General features: G+C 35.4%; 1 protein-coding gene across 1 annotated transcript in view; it reads left to right on the forward strand.

Moving 5' to 3' along the window:
* Window positions 1–22,935, forward strand: part of LOC132121680 (cadherin-12-like) — a 388,852-nt gene that overhangs the window by 338,039 nt on the left and 27,878 nt on the right. Inside the window, exons 3-6 of the mRNA XM_059531344.1 lie at window positions 400–694; window positions 5,565–5,684; window positions 8,204–8,371; window positions 9,970–10,157. Coding sequence (XP_059387327.1) covers window positions 400–694; window positions 5,565–5,684; window positions 8,204–8,371; window positions 9,970–10,157 — 771 coding nt within the window. The remainder of the gene's footprint in view (window positions 1–399; window positions 695–5,564; window positions 5,685–8,203; window positions 8,372–9,969; window positions 10,158–22,935) is intronic.

Here is a 22,935-nt window from a genome sequence, read left to right on the forward strand (position 1 = left end):
ATCAAATGAAATATTTTAAGTATGCTGAAATGTGAAGTCAGTGACTACACAATAAAGTTTTCTGTTAGAACAAAATTACATTATAAACGTCCAGACCCTTATACGGAGTTTAACATCATAACGGCTATTATTATACGTGTAAATACTGCAATCTACCATCTAACGTTGATTTTACACTCGCAATTGTAACATTTAGTTAATGTTGCATGCTCAAGTTAAATTCAGTGCTCTCTTCCATTAACTGAATAAAATAATATTCTTTAACAACTTGAAATTATATTGGGGGGAAAAGACAATGTTTTGAAACTCCCCTCAACTTTAAGCACATTATAGAGAACTTGGACGAGAGTGTATTCTATTATTCCACTGTTTGAACGTCACTCTTTCTGTCTCCTTTAGTTGCACACTGACTTGGATAAAGGGGAAAGCGCAGTGAAATACACTCTCTCAGGCGATGGCGCTGGAACCATCTTCACCATCGACCAGATCACCGGGGACATACACGCTTTGCGCAGTCTGGATCGCGAGGAGAAGCCTTACTACACACTACGAGCTCAAGCGGTGGACATCGAGACCAACCGACCACTGGAACCAGAGTCAGAGTTTGTCATCAAGGTGCAGGACATCAACGACAATGAACCAAAGTTCCTGGAAGGGCCCTACACGGCTAGTGTACCTGAGATGTCACCTGTGGGTAAGAAGCCCATTAAACCCTTAAGATGTTAGATGTAAGATAAGATAAGATAGTAGGATTTCTCATCTCACATGGTAGAAACCTTGATTGTATTACTGATTATTTCACCGAGGCATCTGCTCTGGGTGATGATGGCAGCAGGATCTTATTTTGTTACTGTCTCTGCTTCTCTAAAAAGGCTCATCTCTGAAGTCGGCCAGAAGTTATTGATTTCCACACAGCCTAATCAAATCGCTATAACTAGAAGATCAATGTAGCACTATCCTCTAGCATTCATGAAACACATTGCAGAGCTTGTTAAAGTCATAATGGCCTCCATTATTTGGACAAAAAATCTTAATCATGATGTCAAATATGATTGCTGACTATGCATCAATACCTGAGGCCACGCTGGGGAGCGATGTAATATGATGCTCTGTTCACTGAAAAAATGATGGTCAATGAAATGCTGCTTGCTTTTTGTGTTATATAACATTTAACTGGATACTTCACAGACTTATAGTCAAAATGATAGACAAAGGTACAGAAGAAAACTTCTTAATTAACCACATAAAGGCCCCACGGTTATTGTTTGCACTCATTACATGCTATTAAAACATATTAAATATTGAAACTATTTCTAATTAGACTACAACAAGTCTATAAATTATGATTTTACAAACATGGAAGTTTATCTTTCAGTGGATCACTGCAGGCAAATGTTGGAGAAATTAAATTAAATTAAATTAAATTAAATTAAATTAAATTAAATTAAATTAAATTAAATTAAATTAAATTAAATTAAATTAAATTAAATTAAAAAAATCACAGTTTAACTTATGAAAGTCAATCAATGAAGCCTAAACATTAAAAAAAAAAAAAAAATATATATATATATATATATATTATATATATATATATATATATATATATATATATATATATATATATATATATATATATATATATATATCATACAGTACAGACCAAAAGTTTGGAAACATTACTATCTTTAATGTTTTTGAAAGAAGTTTCTTCTGCACATCAAGCCTGCATTTATTTGATCAAAAATACAGAAATAAACAGTAATATTGTGAAATATTATTACAACTTAAAATAATAGTGTTATATTTGAATATACTTTAAAAAAAATAATTTATTCCTGTGATGCAAAGCTGAATTTTCAGCATCATTACTCCAGCCTTCAGTGTCACATGTAACATCCAGTCTATCACATGATCATTTAGAAATCATTCTAATATTCTGATTTATTATGAGTGTTGGAAACAGTTCTGCTGTCTAATATATTTGATGAATAAAAGGTTAAAAAGAACTGCATTTATTAAAAAAAATATATATATATTCTAATAATATATATTCTAATAATATATTTTCTTTACTATCACTTTTTTTTTTTAATTTAACACATCCTTGCTAAATAAAAGTATTGATTTTATAAAAAGAAAGAAAGAAAAAAAAAACTGACCCCAAATTACTGACCAGTAGTGTATATTGTTATTACAAAATATTTATATTTTAAAAACATAGCTTCTTTTTTGTTTGTTTGTTTTTTTTTGTTTTTTACTTTTTATTCATCAAAGTATCCTAAAAAAGTATCACATGTTCTGAAAAAATATTAAGCAGCAGAACTGTTTCCAACTTTGATAATGAATCATCATATTAGAATTATTTCTAAAGGATCATGTGATAATGATCCTAAATATTCAGCTTTGCATCACAGAAATAAATGATAATTTAAAGTATAATACATTTAAAAACAATTATTTTAAATTGTAATAATATATAACAATATAACATTTTTTTTCTGTATTTTTGATCAAATAAATGCAGGCTTGATGAGCAGAAGAAACTTCTTTCAAAAACATTAAAAATAGTAATGTTTCCAAACTTTTGGTCTGCACTGTATATATATATATATATATATATATATATATATATATATATATATATATATATATATATATATATATATATATATATATTACTGCAGTGTATAAATGCTGAATAATACACATGATATCTTCACACTCTTGAATATATCTGAGGATAAAACAATTGGAAATGTAGAGTGCATAGAAAGTTTAATTACATCTTGTGAAAGCTGATACTGTAAAACTGAAAATTGCGGGTGAGCAACCACTTGTTACAACACACTGTACAGAATATCACTGATTAAACAGCCTTTCATCTGTTGAGCAGAAAGCAGATGTTTAGATTAAAACATTTTGAAATGAAAGCTTTCGAGTTGAAAGAGGTTTTGTCAATCATGGAAATGTCAAGCATATATCCAAATAAACAAATAAATAAGAAATGTTTTGCATGTCAAGAGGTAAAGTCTGACATACCATTTGGTGTTGAGCATAATAAACTACATGCCTTATCCAGCACCAAAGCCCTTTTCATGTTGCTTCCCCTGAGGATGACAGATCAGGGTAATTCACTTTGAGATTGCCTTTTCCTTGATCTGAATGGCAAAGAAATGAAATGAAACCCTCCCCTTCCCAGCTGAATCAAAGCTATCCATGATCTCAGATAGCAAAATGTGAATAGACCAGTTTATAAGTGCACCATAGTCTCCAATGAACCTATAGCTCTGTTCTATAGACGCCTGTGTGATTTTGATTGTGGCTACTGCCCCCACAAAGGCATAACTGAGCCTAGCTATTACAGACAAACAAGAGGCTTTGCACATTTTATAACATGACACCCATATCTGATACTTAAGTAAAAAGATGAGCTTTAAGCATGGTTAATAGGTTACAAAAACATAAGGATACGTTAAGTAGATGATGCCATTTTTAGCTGTCATAATTTGCTTCCCTATTTTTATTTCATGTTTTGTAAAATTAATTTTGACATAGGCACTGAAGTCCACGCTATTTCTCCTAGGTCCACTTACTTTAATATTTCTGGCCTCACCACTGGGACAGATTAAGCAAGTAATAAAAGCCTACTGGCTATTAGATAAAGAACAGATGTGCACCAGAATCAAAATCAGAGAGAATATCTTAAAGAAAATAAAAAGCACGTCAGGGCTGGGCAACTTCGGTCCTGGAGGACTAGTGTCCTGCAGAGTTTAGGGTGCATTCACGCCATATCAAAATTACCATGATTGGAAGATGCCAACTTGTCATTATAACTTGTGAACTGGGAGTTTTTTGGGAGCTACAACTTTTCCACTACCTCCTAACCACCTCAGACTCATCATGTTCAATCATTGATCCAAGTAGAAGGTCACGTGTTGTCATCGCAAAATCACAGTAATTATGACATGGCATGAATGCAGCATTAGTTCCAATCCTAATCAAACACTGATTGAGACACAATAGTCTCAATCAGCGCCCTAGCTTGTGAATCAGTATATCATGTACACTAATTTGGTCACTGGTAAGTACCCTGGCTCACTGCACATTGGGACAGTAATTACTTTATTTATGGTGACATGAAGTTTTTGACCTTTCTTGGCTTGACTTGTCTTACTTTGTTTGATTAAGAAAGAAATTGTTTTGCTATGAATTACGGTTAGGTCTGAAATTTGGAAGAGATGGTGAGCTTTGAGCATTTGTCTAGAGTCTGGGATTGCTGTATCCCTTTAATCAGGAGAGAGGTTTGAGAATTGCTTATTTTGGGCGAGGGAGCGGCGAACATCAGCTTGTGGAAAAATTGGACACCACTTTGATGGACCCAACTTGGAGTCCCTTAACGCTGTTGAGAAAAGAAATTAATAAGGTGATTGAAAGTAGGGAAAAAACGGGGAACAGTGTGTTGTATGTGAGGTGGAATGCTTTGAAGCATCTCCACGCTGTCACATATAACTGAAGGGTTCTGGGGAACCGCTTGGAGGATAGTGTCGAGCGATGCGTTGAGAAGGGGTTTTAACAGGTGGGTTATGGAAATATTAATTCTGAATAGTGAGGTACTGGAGTTGGGAATTGGTCCACCTCTGGAGCCACTGAGCCAACGTCCTGCATTTCTGAAACAGAAAGCGAGACAGAGACTCAGAGATTTGGTTTTCTGAACCTGGAACCTGTTTGCCAATTATTGTAAATCGTCGCATATTGCGATCCATATTAAGAGTCTAAGGAGAGGCATGAGGACGGGAGAATGAGAACGGCCTTTATTAATGTTTTGTTGTCGCAGTGCACTAAAATACTTTTAGATGCCCATTCGTTCCCCCACAGGAAGGCTGCTACTATGAGGGGGTTGAGCTCAAAAAGAGCTGAGGACTGAAGTGAGTCCTGCAGCTGGTGGGGCCATGTAGATGCGAACCAACATCCTTGGTAATCAAGAACACTGAAACAGACAGGTGTGTTTGATTAGGGTTGGAGCGGAACTCTGCAGGACAGTGGCCCTCCAGGACTGAAGTCGCCCAACCCTGATGTAAGTAGTGTAGACCTTTAAGTTTGGACTAAATTGGTTGCATCCAAGTAGACTGCAGTAGTCTTGAAAAAACATTAATAGTTTTATGCTGTGGATTGTTAAGTGCTTTTAACCGCATATAGTAAAGCTCATATAAATGTAAACTCATGCATCCTTTTAGATGTCTACTAGAAAAATATTAAAATAACTCCACATATATATTTACTCCATATATATTTCTCCTCATATATTTAAAAGTGCTACCTTCATTATGTAAAACAGCTGTTTCAGACATGTCAGAATACAGTGGAGAATCAGTACATAGCCATATAGTTGTTGTTTTTGTTGTTGTTGTTTTTTATCAGCCCATCATACCAAAAGAATATAACAATGTGCCTGTATAGGCCTGTTTTCCAGTCCCAGTCAAACCCTACAGGCTATTACAGTTATAACCTTGAAGAACCTATTTATGCAGTATAACGCAAACAAATAATATCCTCTGTGTTTGCAGGTACATACGTGATGAAGGTGACGGCGACAGATGCAGACGACCCTACATACGGCAACAGTGCTAGGGTGGTGTACAGCATACTTCACGGCCAGCCGTACTTCTCAGTGGATCCCAAAACAGGTAAAGCACTATTTTATAGCAAATATACAGAAAAACGTTGCCTAAATAAGTTCATCTGTTTTATTTGTGTAATACAACAGAGAAGACTCATTCATTTCACAGTTCACAGGTTTCATCATAATTACATTCATTGACCCTATTAGACAGCTAAGCTCTGCAGTTTGATATTATAATGTGGCCAGCCTAGAAAATGGATTTGTAACTCAAAATAAACGGCAATTCATTTTGAATATTAGAATAGTAACGGACATCCTGTCAGCTAAACAGGCCTGAAATGATCTATAATTTTACAGTTAGGTGCTACATTTCAGACCATCCGAGTAGAAAATACAGTCAGCTCTGTAATAAGCTCTAAGCAAATAGATTTTTTTGTTGTTCCTATTGCTAAGGGAACTGCGGCATCATCAAATAATGCAGCAAATAAACAGCCTTTTGTTTTCTGCCAGTGAATACGTTGTTATGCAATATTTAGAAGAGTTTACAGCAATGAATGAAAATCTACAAATGGGCATCGTCTGCATTCAATAGGCTGTAATATCCAATATGCAAAAGCACAAACCTGCAAGGTAAACTTGATGCACAGAGTACGTGCAAACATTTCCCGCTTGTTTTCGGTGTGGTTACGGCCTGTTGTACAACTACGAAGCATTGCAAACAGGCATATATGAATAAAAATATAATATCCTGATATCAGCAAGCCCGGAGGGAGGGCTTAAAGGGTGACTGAACAAATAAAATGACTAGTAAGGAAGAAATATCTGTTTTTGTCTCAGGCCATATCAAAAAAAATTGCCAACATAAACTGACAAAAACAAAAGCCGTGAGAGGAGTGTGGGAAACAAAGGCAGGGGGTAAAATGGATAAAAGAGTCAGCACTGAAAGTCATGAGAGAAAACAGACTCAGGAAACACACACCTTAAAGGAATAGTTCATCTAAAAATTGAAAGTCTGACACCATTTAATCGCTCCAAATTGATTCCAATACTGTAATATTTTTTTCTTCTTCTCTCTGTGAACAAAAATAAATTAAGATCATAGGCAGTATTTCTGCTTTCAATGCAGGAAAAAATAATGATGATGCAATAAATGATAACGAAATGTCTATTCTATTCATTTGCCACACTAAACTTCAAAGAGAGATCTGTTCACGTGAAAATAAAGTAAAAAAAAAACAGATCCATCCTGTGACAGGCAGAGAGAATCACATGTGACATCCCTCTTACATTTCACCTTAAAAATGGCATTGTATGAAGGTCTGTGCCCTTTTTAACCATCCACCACCATGTCTAATTCATCATATGAAGCACTCTCTTGATCTGAGACAGCTTCTTGTGGTGTTGGGAAATGCATTAGTTGTGCTTTATGGAAGGATAGTGAGGAAAGGTGTTGCTACACTGGCTGTGTCTCCTTGTTAAGGCTGTCAAGTACCAGAAGATTTAGGAATGACCTCAATCTATTAGCTGGTGAAAAACACTTGAAGTTAGAATTGTACATCAGTGGTTCCAGGAAGGTTTTTACCGTTTGATGCACTACAAGAACATTTTTAAGTTTGATAGATAGATAGATAGATAGATAGATAGATAGATAGATAGATAGATAGATAGATAGATAGATAGATAGATAGATAGATAGATAGATAGATAGATAGATAGATAGAGTGCTTTTGTAAAATTTGTGGATTTAAAACATCCAAAAATTCCATACTTTCAATGCAAGTTCCTCACTGTAACCCTAACAACTTCAATTATTTTTTGGTTATTAACTTGCAGTGAATCTTGAATATTCCTTTAATTCTAATAGTCAGAGAAAAGGTTGAGAATAGTACAGCAACATTTCATCGCTTAATAGAGAAAGAGGCTTTTTTAGTATCAAATGGCTGTGGAATCAGATAATAACAAAGCCATGCTAACCTTGACTCGTTCCTCGCAGTGGCACACTGAGTTAGGCAGATTAATACCTGCCAGGACACACAACCACCATGATAAAGGTGTTTAAAAAACAAAAAAAAAGGTAACATCTCATCAGCTAGGTATTTCGTTTGGCAGGAATAAATTATGACCTCCAAACAGTAATTTAAACCCTTAAACAAGACAAATATAGCGTGGTATGTCATGCGGAGAGATAAGACAGATTATCAGGATACTGATAATGGCACAGAAATGACACACTACACCTATAGGTACAATTCGCTTCAGTTTCATTTTCCACAATACAGCAGAACTTCATCCATTTCCTTTTTTTTCCTCAACTCTCAATTTTCTTATGTCAGGTGTGTCTGTTATTTTTGATTACCATCCACATCCCTTTCTCAGCAGGCCTCATTCTCGGGTCTAAACCCTATTCTTCTCCTCACCTTACCCTCTTTTATGTAATCCGACTCTCTCCACACACTGATACCTGCCTGTATTCACAGCCTCTTCATCTATACTCTCTGTTAACCTCACTATGCCTTTATCTTCCTTTTCTCTGGTCTCTTCTTTCCATTGATGCAGTCTGACCTTATTTCGAACTGTGTGCAGGAGTCATCAGGACAGCTCTACCCAACATGGACCGGGAGATGAAGGAACTGTATCAGGTCCTCATCCAGGCCAAAGACATGGGTGGACAGTTAGGGGGTCTGGCAGGGACCACCACCATCAACATCACCCTGAGTGACGTCAACGACAACCCACCTAGGTTCTCCAAAAGTAAGCCTCTCTATAACTGTATAACTATCATCTCACGTAAACTCAAAGCAGTCAAAAGTTTGAATACACCTTCTCATTCTTTTGTTTTCCATATGTTAGATCAAAAGTGAAGTTAGCAAAACACAAATGGAAGTATAGGAATATTATAATTCCCATACTTCAATTTGTTTTTATTATTCCATTATTATTGTTCCATTATTTTCCCATATTTCCAAATGGAAGTATGGGAATTATATAATTATTACTATTTTTATTTTTTTTTACGGCAAAAAATATATATTTAAATAAAAAGTAAAAATAAAACTGTAGCTCTGCACATAAAATGATTTTATGCACAATTAATTCAGACCACCAAACTAATTTAAAGCATTCATGCATAAAGCATTAGATCGAAAATGTTTTAATATAATGAGAAACATAAATTCTAAACCTTTGACTGGTAATGCAGCATTTTCTTTTTAAATACACATTAAGAAGCTTAAAAACTTAAATGCATTCATAGAGAAAATGTAGGAAAATATTTCTTGTAAATAAATTAATAATCTTGAATCTATGAATCTTGGTTGCATAAAGGAAGAAAGGCAGCATATTTAACAGCATCTCCGGAGTAGTAGAAAGAAGAAGAAAAGTATAATTATAAAAGTATAATAAATATAATTAGTTCTTGAGTGTATGAACACACTAGACATGAATGAATGAGATTTCAGAGAAACGACAGTTTCCTAAAAGCAAAAAAGTCATAAAAATGAGCATGCAGTTTTAGGGGTCATTCACAAAGAATGTATATTTGCTTTGAAAAACACAAGATGTGGCCAGTGGAGGTGGGGGAAAGGTTAAGGTTGAACTTCTTTAAACCTGGGAGCCACATTTTTACAATGGTCTGCCATGCATGAGGTGCTGCAAAAGACACTTGACAGCCTCTTATGGTCCCTTTTCACAGCTTCTGTCTAACAGTCTCATATTTTATGCATTTATATACTTGTAGATTTGACGTTGTTTATTTTTCCACTGGAATAAAGCCTGGTCTTTAAACAAGTACATGTGAACAGGCTCCATTTGCACTCAGAAATGAAATAGAAATCATTGTTGAGTTTCAGTGATGAGCAATGGTTTCCTCGCTGTGTAAATATTGGCAATACCCTGGGAGCGAAGTAGATTTCCATCAGCACGTCTCAGAGGATGGCATGATGACTGCTGCATTCTGGGCCGTCTCTCTCTCTCTCTCTCGTTTGTTTTTTGGTGCATTGCACTAATCCATCTAATGACTTCTTAATTAGCTGAGGTGTTTTTATTTTTATTGTTTTGCAGGCACGGCCACTCACCGCATTAGTTTTCATAAATCAGCATGATCTGTTTGTGCCTACCATGCATGTGTCTTCACCAGCATTGGGGTAACTGACTAAATGTAGCGTCAGTACATCATTTATAGAACGAGGCAGCAGTTTACTGTCGGGATTTGTCGTGTCATTCTGCGTTCAGTGTACACAGCATCACTGATTATAATGGGTTCAATAGTATTTTGTCATGTCGTGTCACACCGTGCCGCTCACGTCTGGTGTAGACACGGTGTAACTTCAAAAATCTCATTGATTCTACAGGCATCTTCCACCTGCGTGTGCCAGAGTCATCAGCAGTTGGGTCAGCGGTTGGCCGAATTAAAGCTCATGATCTGGACATTGGAAAGAATGCAGAGGTGGAATACAGCATTGTCCCTGGAGATGGAGGAGCTATGTTTGATATCACCACCAATGAGCACAATCAGGAGGGAATCATCATGCTCAAAAAGGTAAAGCCTCATTTCTGTACTAACAGCAAATATATTCAGGTTAAAGACTCAAATTTTTATTATTATATGAAGGTCACATTAGAACTGAAAAATGCAACATTTTATCAGGCCTTCATTTATTTTTGCTTTACCCTTGTTGCAGACTCGCAGATATGGAACTCAGATCTTACAATATGAAAACGTAAACAATCAACAGTTTTATGATGCTTTAAAAAAAAAAAAACTTAGATCATCAAAACAAAAAGAGCAAAGCGAGTCTAAAACATTTGAGTATTTATTGTTTGAAAACTATTAAATACATTTTTTCACACAAATTGCAATTGTCCCTCAGTTAATGAAGTTTTATCATTTAAAAAAATTCAACATTTTATCATGCCTTCACTTATTTTTGCCATTTGTCTACTTTTACTTTACCCTGATTTCAGAGATAATTTCAATCTTAAAATATATAAATGCATCATAAGAATAAAATGATCACAATCCACACCATTTGAAAAAATAAATAATCAATAGTTAGTGTACTTGGTTACAAAAATGTCAAAAGTGTCAGTTTAAATGTGCTTGAGATGAAATGCTGTTGTCTTGTGAGTAAAGAAAACAAAAAAATATCAAAGTAATTATCTCTTGTGAAATTTCCAATCAAGCTGTAATTTAGTCAGTGTGCAAAAATGTGTTAAAATATTATTTAAATCAGCTTTCACATATTTCAACACACTACTGAACAGAAACACACACACACGCTTGACTTTTAAATGCAAACATCTGAGAAATGACACTGTGTGTATGTTCATGAATGGCCTTCCTCTAGGCCAGTATATCCAAGTTAGCGTATTCTTTCGACGTTTATTATTATATGAACATCATATTAAAATGCATTATGTCAGGCTTTTCTCATGTTTCACTGCTACTTTGCTTTACAGTTTGTGCAGACACAGAATGTCAATCTTAGAATATGAAAATACAATAAACCTACTGATTTGATCAACTTTGATCATCAAAACTAAAAGTAAAATTATCAGAGTATCAAATATTTATGGTGAGAATAGTATTTACACCAAAAGTGTCAGTCTAAGTGTGCTTGAAATCAAACACTCTGAATTGTGTTATCTGTGTAGGAAACAAAGAAAAATCCAGGTAATTATCTCTTATGAATTTTCCAATTAAATTATGCAAAAATGTGTGAGAATAGTAATTAAGCTAGTTTTCACAAGTTTAAAAAAAATACTGTTCTACAGGCTGCCATAGACCAAGACACTACAGATCAGAAACACACACAAGCTTGACTTTTAAATGCAAAAACCTGATGATTGACATTGTGTTTAAGTTAGCAAACATGTAAATCGGCCTCCCACTAGAGTCTATCCAAGATGCCACAGTGCTTTTACACTGTGTCATGACACCGTATACTGAAAATAACAGAGATCTCATCATTCATTCAACCGCAACCACATTATCCAAACATCACTCAAACATCGTAGTTAAGCGCACTTCGGGCTAATTGTGTCTGACATTAAGAACTCCCCCAAAGGTAAACTAAAACATTCAACTATTCTGGAGAGTATGCAAGGTGACTTTCTTGGATTTGAATTGAGCCCAGTACTTCAATTCTGGCAGCGTGACAGCACTTATTAACACGGCACTCATCTCTTTATATTATCTCAGCCGTGTCTTCGCCTACTGAATGAGAACATGTTTGTCAATAAAAACAACTGCAGTGTTTCCCGGGACAGTGTGCTGTTGAAACCACACTGCACTGATGTCTGTAAGTGTTAGTGGAGAGATATGCAGGTGGGGAGCGCTAACTGTGTCCATATGTTTCCCTCTAAATGCACACAGCATGCATCCATGTCCTCTCCACAATACTGCCTATATTATCTGTCACATACACACTGCTATGTTTCAGGAGTAACAGCAGAGTTTATTTTCAGGATTGAATCTTTTTTTTGTGTGTGTGAAATAAAGGGCATCCAGTGGTTGTTTTACCTGGCTTTGACGCTCCGTACAAAAAGGCAATCGTTTAACCCATTTGGTGTGTGTGTGTGTGTGTGTGTGTGTGTGTGTATGTGTGTGTGTGTGTGTATATATATATATAATCTATTCATGCATAGTAATAAATATTATAAAATAATCTACTTTAGCATTCATGCTTCTAATAAAAAATTATAATATAATATAATATAATATAGAAAATCCACTTTGAGAAACACAAAGTAAATGGTAAATTAGCACTAAAGGCTAAATCTATAATATATCAGCTTTTTGTTCTTCTCCTTTTCTTCTCCAGTACATAACATTTATTTATTTATTTTTATTTTTTTAAATGGCATTATGACTTTGTTCCCTACTCTTGCCGGGTAGTCCAGTAACATGTTTTACTGCATTGTCTGTATTCTTGGGGGTTCAAGACACCAATTACAGGGGTGGACAATGTTAGAGAAATTAGTGTGGTTATTTTCTCTCCATCTTACAGGCTGTGTGTCGGGATAGCTTAGAGAGAGCGAGGGATTTATTGTGGGTATGTATTGTCTCTGTTTACCCCTCAGTTTGAGTGTGTGTCGTGTCAACACTGAGACAGAATGATGCATTCTCCTCAATAGGAGGTCCAGGCAGCAATCCTGCCAGTGTGGAGACACTGTCTCTTTCTCCACAGTGAGAGAATTGAAGCATGTGCCCTACAAGCCACAGCTTTTTTGAGGTGAAGAGGTTTCTGGGGTGTTTTGTAAAGTGTTTTTGCGTATCTGTGTGCTGTTTATGCATTTGATAGCAATGAGGCATGCTGACCCCTGGGTGATTTGAAACAGTGAGCAGAACAGGATTAAGTGTTTGCTGCAGTGTAGCAACAGTATAGGAAAAAAAAGTATAATAATAACATACATCAAACACACTCACACGATGGGAATGTTTGGAATGCTGTTCTATAGTCTACTGTCTCTACACTGTTTTGAAAGGAAAGATTATGTTGTGTGCAAATTTATTTTCAAATTACCAGATGATGTTCTACATTTGCTAAAAATATTCACTAGACCATTGCATCCCACAGTGCAATACAGTGCTGAATTAAACATGCAACAGTGGTCATGATAAACACTGTAGCATGTGGCTGTATAAACCTGTTTCTCATTGCAAACTTCATATACTATAGTTTAAGATGATATTTTATTAGTAGTCGGTATGCAGTAGGCGGTACGCTAATAAAGCAAAAAAAAAAATCTGTTAAATGGTGATTGGCCTAAACTCTGCACAAGCGGCAAAACTGGTTCAAAAATGTATATTGGGTGAAAGGTGTAAAGTACGGAAACTCATTTTCCTTTGCTTTGGTAAATCATAATTATTACATGAAAAAAAAAAAATGAAAATTACATAAACATGACAAAGTCAAATATTATATATTGAAAGCTGAAATCATGAGATAAAATAATACAAAAAGAGTTATGACAAAATATCAACTTGTGATAACTATGATTCTTTTTCATAATTATGATTTAGCAAATAATGTTTTAATAGTAAAATATAGTAAAATTATTCCATATTACTAGTTAATTCATAATAACTAATTTTACTCACAATTTTGACCAAACTGCCATTGCTGCCAACCAGATAAAATAATTAAGTAAATAAATAAATAAAAATAAATTCCAATCTGAAATAACCATGGCATATTTCCCATAAAAAATGTGTGTGTTCCCGTCATTTTACTGACAACTGCTCCTCTAATTGTGGAACTTCAACATTGGATTCACAGAACGCTTGCTTTTGAATTATGACTCAGTACACAGTTTATATAGACCAGCTGGCTCCACTCAATCACAACCTGTTTATATTTTCTGTTGAGAGTTCAAATTACGGAACTATGGCAATGGGCATATTGTTTCTGACTCGCGGTAGACCAATCACAACAGACTGAGCCATCTGACCAATCAGTGCAGAGTAAAGGAGAGGATTAGAGAGACTGAATCTTTGAACTGCATCGTTTGAAAGTCGTTGGAAAATTAGGTGATATTAAATGCATATTTTGATAAAACCAAAAACATTTTTGACTTTACATGCATGATGATATTGATATTGGTTTTTAAACTACTGAATGATGTACTACTCTTTTGCCTGTAAAAAGCAAAGAAATGAAGTTGAAGACTATAGCGGGACTGAATTAGATGTGTGTGTGTGTGTGTGTGTACTGTATGTGGAGAGAGGATCATCGGGGCTTAAGGATTCTGAGTGATTACCTGCTCTACTGTCAGCTTGAACATGGGCCACACAGGAGATCATGAAAATGTTTAGACAACCTCTCGGCTAAAGTAGCGATTAAAGCAAACAATAGGCCTTGCCGATCCCTGCCACAATCGTGCGGAACATCCCTATTTACAATTCCTTAAGTAAACACTCGCCAACACAATTATGAGCGCACACACAGAGCGAGTCACGTAATTCCTTATCTTCAGCTCCACTAAAAGGATGCTCTTGTCGGATTAAAATGCTTGGTGAATTGCAGCATATTTGTGTGTCTGTCAGTAACTGGGAATGAAACAAGTGTTTTGTGATAGCATTAACTGAAATACTGAATATAGAGGAGCTGCTCTGATGCCACAGACCCCACACATTTCACGTGTAGAGGAAACAGAATTGTCACAATTTTAAAATAAAATTTGCTCAGAATGAGATGTTACAATAGCTATGTTTCAATCAACCTATTTTTATGCGCATTTTGGATTACCACATAAATATCGCTACATGGAAACACCAAGATGTGCATAAATTCTAAAAATGCACATAAATAAATAAATAAATAAATAAAATAAAAAACTTATGCACACAACTGAGTAGGATACATTTTTTATCCGATAAGAAAAAAAATTGCATAACCTATGATGGAAAGACATTTACTGAATAAATTCCACCATGTGCATTGAAAAAGTCATGTGACTTTGTGCTATAAGACAGGACAACATAACTAACCAGTGAACTGATCTCGTTCACAGCATCTATGTGTTGTTTTGGTTGTTCTGTCTGACATCACAGTATTTATGTGTATTTACTCTCTCACATGACTGCGTTCCCAAACAGTAGGCATCCATCTCTAAAAGCAATGACCACGTTTATAGTGTTTCGTCTGCTCGCTCTGAAGTGCAAATCATTTATTACATATGAAAATTATTATATTCAGTGGCTTCTCCTAATTTTCTTAGAGATATTTAGTGCCAGTTTATCAGGAAGTGACGATTTTGTTCTCTTTGACTCGTTGGATGGAAACTTTATTCGTAAATGTTTTATGCGATATTCCAGTTTTGTGTAAAAATTAAAGTTGCATCTTTTGACGGAAACATAGCTATTGACAATCTGCTAATAAATAACATACACTGTGTTTTTAACCAAATGTAAAATATACTACAAAAGAAAACAGTTATTTTAAATTATAATACTATTTCAAAATATTACATTTATTTATTTTTACTTTTTTTTATCAAATAAATGCAGCCTTGTGAGCATAATAAACTTCTTTAAAAAAAATTAAAAACTTACTAAGCCCAAACTTTTTACTGGTAGTGTGTGTATGTAGACACGTACACATATACATAAATATATAACCAAACAAAGTCAGGTTACAGTATAATCGCATTGGGAGCCTTAGATTTCACACCAGTCAGCATTCTGTGTGACGGTGTGAAGCACAAAAGCCCCCAATTCCCTGCAAGTGGGTCAGCTCATGATTAGTCATCAAAGACAAATGATGTTTGTTTCTCCCATTAGTAAACAAAAGCAATTATTCTTTAAAGTTGTGAGAGAAGTCTGATCCCACAGGATCTCACCGTCTGCCACTCCCACAGAGTTGGCAACAAACACAAAATAACAAGCCTTCTAATTATCACATAGTTCACTTTAAATAAAGAAACAATGATAAAATATTAAGGGTAATCTGTGCTGCAGAGAGGTCAGCAAGACATTACAAGAAAAAGTGTGAGGCAGATTCCTGCAGTGTCCTACTGGTTTCTCATCCCCCATTAAGTATGTCATTAATGTGCTGTTCGATCTGTAAATCAACTGAGAATGTTCAAACTGACACAGTAACTGGGATTCACCATTTTCATGCAAAAAAAAAAAGAAAGAAAAAAAGTAAAAAAAAAATATGTAAAGCATATTCACCTGATATGAGACCAGTTGGAAAAGAGGAAAGTCTTGGGTGCAAAAATCTAATTAGATGACTTTATCCATGTTTATTTCACTTCAGCACATTTATTTCAATATGTTTTGTTTGGGAACAGGGACATGTACTGTATGTTTCTAACAGGAGTAAGCAGTGCCACCTATAAGGTGGGTCCTTGTTGATATACTGGTAAAATAAATAAAAAAGGCAAAGTTCAGAATGGAATACTAGAGATACAAAGATATCAAACATTAGTATGTGACATTTTTGTCACATGACATGAAGTTTGGAGACCTCATAAAAGCATGCAATGGATGTTTTTTTTTTTTTACTGTTTTCAAGAAGTTGTAAAACAGTGTGATCAGAAAATGCGTAAAAATAAAGAAGAATATAAGCACTAGCCAAGCAACTGCCATTAAGGCGAATGGGAGTCTTGACGGTTAACGTTTACCAGGTATGATACACTTACTTGGTTTAATATAGCGACTGACATTTAATGCCGATGCATTGATGAAATTAATAGTTGGATGTGCCAGAACTTTCTTCAGTTAAACAAGGAAAAAACTGAAGTCATTGCATTTGGAAACAAAGATGAAGTGTTCAAGGTGAATGCATACCTTGACTCTAGGGGTCAAACAACTAAAAATCAAGTCAGGAATCTTGGTTTGATTCTGGAGGCAGGCCTTAGTTTCAGTAGTCATGTCAAAGCAGTAACTAAATCAGCATACTATCATTTAAAAAACATTGCAAGAATTAGATTTTTGTTTCAAGTCAAGATTTGGAGAAACTAGTTCATGCCTTCATCACCAGCAGGGTGGACTATTGTAATGGGCTCCTAACCGGCTTTCCCAAAAAGACCATTAGACAGCTGCAGCTCAACCAGAACGCTGCTGCCAGGATTCTGACTAGAACCAGAAAATCTGAGCATATCACACCAGTCCTCAGGTCCTTACAATGGCTTCCAGTTACATTTAGAATTGATTTTAAAATACTTTTACTCGTATATAAGTCACTAAATGACCTAGAACTGAAATATATTTCACTGAATATAAGCCTAACAGACCACTCAGATCATTAGGATCGAGTCAGTAATAAATACCAAGGGTTCACACAAAACAAGGGGAGTCCTCCTTTAGTCACTATGCCGCCCGCAGTTGGAATCAGCTTCCAGAAAAGATCAGATGTGCTAAAACACTAACTAACACTTCTAACACTTCTAACTCACTTAAATTTATTTTAAAACAGTAAATCTTTTAATTATTTAAATTTTTTTAAAATTGCTTGTTTTATTCTTGTTATTATTTTTTTCATTATTATTTTACTTTCTTTTATGTAAAGCACTTTGAATTACCATTGTGTACGAAATGTGCTATATAAATAAACTTGCCTTGCCTTGCCCTTGCCTTAATTATCATCTTGCAAAGAAAAATGGGTATTTATTTGTTTGTTTGTTTGTTTATTTATTTGCTTCTTAACATTTGGCAGTTTTTCATAAAAAATCATGGCTAATATCACTTCCTGAAATTTTTTTCTCAATGGAAATGAAATGTCGAGCACACTGTATTATGGTATATTCCATGCATATAAAAAGTATGCCATGTATGTGAAAAACACATAATATGCTAAAATGTAGCATTTTTAATTCAATATTTTTGTTAAATGTCCTTGGCAGTCATGTTAAATATGTTAAAATTTTGCCTGATATCACGTCCTCTTCTGATCTTTTTATTGCTGGAAATGTGATGTCAAGTCAAGCACATTGTATTATGTTATATGTAGTATTCCATGCATTTAGATTTCCTTTTAATCATTTAGCAGACGCTTTTATCCAAAGCGACTTACAAATGAGAACAACAGAAGCAATCAGACCAACGAGAGAACAACAACAGTATACAAGTGCCATGACAAGTCTCAATTAGTCTAGCACAGAACACGTAGCAATGTTTTTTTGTTTTTTTTCTAGAATAGAATAGAAAAGAAAAGGTAGGTGCTATTATTTGTTGGTCAAGCGCTGACGAAAAAGATGTGTATTTTAGAAGTTTTTTGAAAATTAGTTAAGACTCAGCTGTTTGAATTGAGATCAGGAGGTCATTCTACCAGCTGGGCACAGTCCAGGAAAAGGTCCGTGAGAGTGATTTTGAACCTCTTTGGGATGGAATTACAAGGCGTTGTTCAACGGTTGGAATGAGAAGTAGAGTTGAGTGTCATCAGCATAGCTGTGATAGGAAAAGCAATGCTTATGAATGATAGATCCTAATGACGTCATGTAGATGGAGAAGAAAAGTGGTCCAAGCACTGAGCCTTGAGGAACCCCAATAGCAAGAAGTTGTGACTTAGAAACGTCACCCCTCCAAGACACCCTGAAGGATCTACCTGAGAGAAAGGACTTAAACCACAGGAGTGCGGTTCCAGAGATGCCCATCTTTCATAGGGTGGACAGGAGAATCCGGTGGTTAGACAGATCCAGCAAGATGAGTACTGAAGATTTGGAAGCTGCTTTTGACAGTCGCAGGGCTTCAGTAACCAAGAGCAGGGCAGTCTCAGTTTGAACCGAGGTAAAATCATATTCGGAAGTACAACAGCTTGTTTACCTTTATGCATACATGCGTGAATGTGAGACGTTATGACATGACAGACAAGTGCAGTGACAAACATCTCATGATATATACTTGATAATATCCAATAATGCATATCAAAAACTCCACAGATGTGTGTGTGTGTGCAAGAAGGTATGTCAGCATGCACACCATGCGGAAAGGAGAAGGGATATAAAAAATAAATAAAAAAGAAACTTTTGCTGAGAGCAGCAGTCTGAGGGAGATGAGATGTTAGCAGTGTTTGCGACAGTGTGTTTGCGACATTGCTGTGAACTGAGGTTATTGGAGGGGATATTTCATACTGTATTTAATTCTTAACGTCAAGAATCTAAAAAAAAACAAAGGTGTGTTATGACACTATGTGTGCTTGTGGATATATGCATCAAACTGGTGTGCAATATACATTTGTTTTGCACTAGTTTTGTGCTTATGTCTGAATCAACCTCTTTCGGAAGCCCCAAGGATTATGGTGAGATAACCCCATGTGAATGAAGACATCAAGCATCTCAGCTGCAACATGAATTATCGACACAGAAAACTCATTTTAGCAGTAGAGGGCTCTGCATGCTTTACTGGTTCCAAATAGAGGGCTGTATGTGTCCTCATACCCAGCTGAGGTTGGAATATGCCTTACCATCTATTTCCAACCAGTTGTGCTCTGCTATGTTTACCTGCAGTGATCGTTCAGTATCAAAACAATGTCAGATTTGATGTATTGGCTAATACTTGTGGAACAGTGTTGTGAAATACAGTTTATGAGTTCAGTTGTGTGGTTGTGTGCTAGGATAAGAGATTCCTTTACTGATTTGGTGCAACACATCATGTCAATGTATTCAGTCATTTCAAGGGCAGTTTTCCTTGAGGTTCTCAATTAGTGGGTCATGAACAGAAAATGGGCCGCAGGTCTGTTGTGATTGAATTGCGGACCTTTACGGACCTTTCCAAAGAAAAATCATCATGCTTTGCTAAATCATAATTATGATAGAGTAAGTCATAAATAATGAGAGTTCAAAGTACAAAATTATGAGATATTAAGTCATAATTATGAGATGAATAGTCAGAAAGTAGAAAATGATATACTTAATCATAATTGTTAGATTAACATTATGATGTGCTAAGTCAAAATTGTGAAAAAAAGTTGAAATTATGATTCTTATGATTATGGGAAGTCATAATTATGAGATAGCATCATGATATACTAACTCATGTTTAAGATAAAAAGCGAACATTGTGACTAACATAATTATTTGATTAAAAGTCAAAATGTCTAGCAAAGTAAAAATGATAAAAATAAATAAAGTTGAAATTATGACATAATAAGTCACAGTTTTGAGGTAAAAGTAAATATGACATACAAAGTCATCACTGTGATTATGACATACTAACTTAAGGTAATAAGGTAAGAAGTTGAATTAAAAGATACTATGTCGTAATATTGAGAAACATTAAAACATACTAAGTCATGTTAACTATGCGATGAAAAAAAATGACATAATATATATTATCATAATATACCATAATTACAAGATAAAAAGTTAATATAATATTGTGATAAAACGTTAATTGTAACATACAGGTTTTTTTTTTTTTCATAATTAAATTTTACCAATTTACCAAAGGATATTGTTTTCCTTATGTAGCAAAAATTGGCTTCCTTACATAGTAATGTATATTTATGTGACAATCATGTTTTGCTTAATATTTAAAATGCTGTTTCAGTGTTGTGCATGACGAAGCATTCAATCAGACTCACTCGTCTGTAAATCAATAAACACCTAACTAGTTATTAATTTAAGAGGTTATATTAATGTGTTTACTTCGGTGCTGTGTTGGGTCGCAACTTCGTGTCCAATGTAAAATGTGGGTTCTGAAGCAAAACCACTTAAGAACCAATGGAACTTATGGTTAAACGTCTACTCAAGGGCATCATGCTGATATTCTTGAAATACTTTTTATTCTTTCATCGTTCAATCTTTTCTAATTCCAGCTATGAGGCTTACAGGAATATTAAAGGCCATGTTGCAGGTTAACCACCACTTTCGATTAATGGGGACATAAATCACTCAAGATATGTATATCATTTTTAAAATGTCTCAAAAATAGTTTTAAAGACCTATTTTTTAAGTTTTTGGTATTAACGTTTTTTTTATGCAACTCGGCGATGATGTCACGTTGGGGAGAAGTCGAGGAAAGGTAGCCTCAGTCTAGTATGATGCCACGTTCCAGTCAACCCGTAACCCGTGTTTTTCCAACCTTAAACCCGTGAAAGTGCACAGGAACGGCAATCAAACTCGTGACTTCCCACCCGTGAACTCGTGTTTCGTACTAGATCGATGTACTCTGAATTCCGAGGTCACACAGCACGCGAAACAACAATGACAGCCCCTACGGATAATACTGCCTACGGATGCAGTGTTTATGCAAGTGGTACACATTGAAAAAACTATTTTAGGTCAATGTAACGTTGCAATAAAAAAGTACAATTCTTTGCACTCAGAAAGTTTGGCGTAACTTGCCTGGAACGGTACAAAGTCGTTAGTCGTGGTATGAAATAGTGATTACGAGCTCAAAAACCTACCTGGAACGCAGCATCAGAACTAACGTTAAAGCGACTGACTGGGATGAGGAAGAGGTGGCAAGAGCCAACATGTATGATGACCTGCAGCTGTGTAATTTCGAACCTGCCAGACGTGAGAGGGCAAATGAGGAATTGCCAAGAACTGATGTCCGTCAAAGCTTATTAAATGCATGGTCCGAAGAGAATGAGTGGAGAGTTGGTGAAGTGTCCTGGTGAGTTGCTATCGTTTAGCATCGCAGCAATGAGCACTGGAGCTAGTCTACGAGCAGCAGTGCACAATAACGACACACACATATATATATATATATATATATATATATATATATATATTTATTTATTTATTATTATTATTTATTTTTTTTTACTGTCATTGAGTAGCACCGAGTGAAAAATCAACGTTTTCTTTAAATCTAGTGGCAGTGATCATGATGTTAGTTCAGATAAGTACCGGTAACCTTTGTCATAGTGTCGTAGAACTGGTAAACGTTGTCTTTGTCATCTAGAAATAGAAGGCATCATGCTAGCTATATGGACGTTTCTAAGCGTTTATCTCTTCCTCCGGTGAAAATGTTGTTGCAAACGTAGCCGCGTTTCTGTCGCTGTGTTTGGCAGGTGCTTGTGTGGGCGGTGCTGTCCCATGGAAACTGCACTGAAAAGCTTGTGCTGTAGGGAAGTGAGTGCGTTTGGGTCGCTGTTGGTCGATATCTATCTATCTGTCTGTCTGTCTATCTATCTATATATATCTATGTATTTATCTATTTATCTATAATCTGCGCTATCTGAATACTCTCGTCTACTACTCGTCTCTCTCTAGTCACTCTCAATGCTCTCAAGGCGGGCTTTGGTAAATTCTCTCCCCAACGTGACGTGATGCAATGCATTATGGGGGAAAGGAGACCGCTGTAAGATAGTACCTACTTTTTCGTATTATATTCCGTTTTGTGATACCCAACAACATAAAATACAATGGATAACAGTTTAAATGTTTATTACCATCAAGCAAATTGCACAAATTCGTAAAAAAATTTACCCTGCAACACGGCCTTTAAGGTTATTTTCAATGTAATGGCTAGGCGTTGCATTTATGGCATGCTGATAATTTGGGAATTTTTTAGGTTAAAAATATTCCTTTAACCTTGAGTCTTTATTGTACCTCTCTGGCACACATTTTGTTGCTGCTTGAGTAATTCAGAATATAAAGCAAATTAAGTCAGCAAAAGATTCATAAGGGTAAAAATTTAGAACTCCACAGCTGCAGCCAGCACTCTCTAAAGTCATTCACTAGCCGAGTGAACTTTTTTGGGAGCTGTGTCTTTGTGCCAATACAAATTATCCACTGTGCATTTTTGCTTATAAAATTCAATAATCTGTAAGATGTTCCTGTAATGCATTCATTAATGCTGATTAAATGAGCTCTTATTCACCAAATAGATGCAAGAGATGCAGACAGGTCCTTGACTTTGG

Source organism: Carassius carassius, chromosome 39, assembly GCF_963082965.1.
Source record: "Carassius carassius chromosome 39, fCarCar2.1, whole genome shotgun sequence".
Classification (NCBI taxonomy): Eukaryota; Metazoa; Chordata; class Actinopteri; order Cypriniformes; family Cyprinidae; genus Carassius; species Carassius carassius.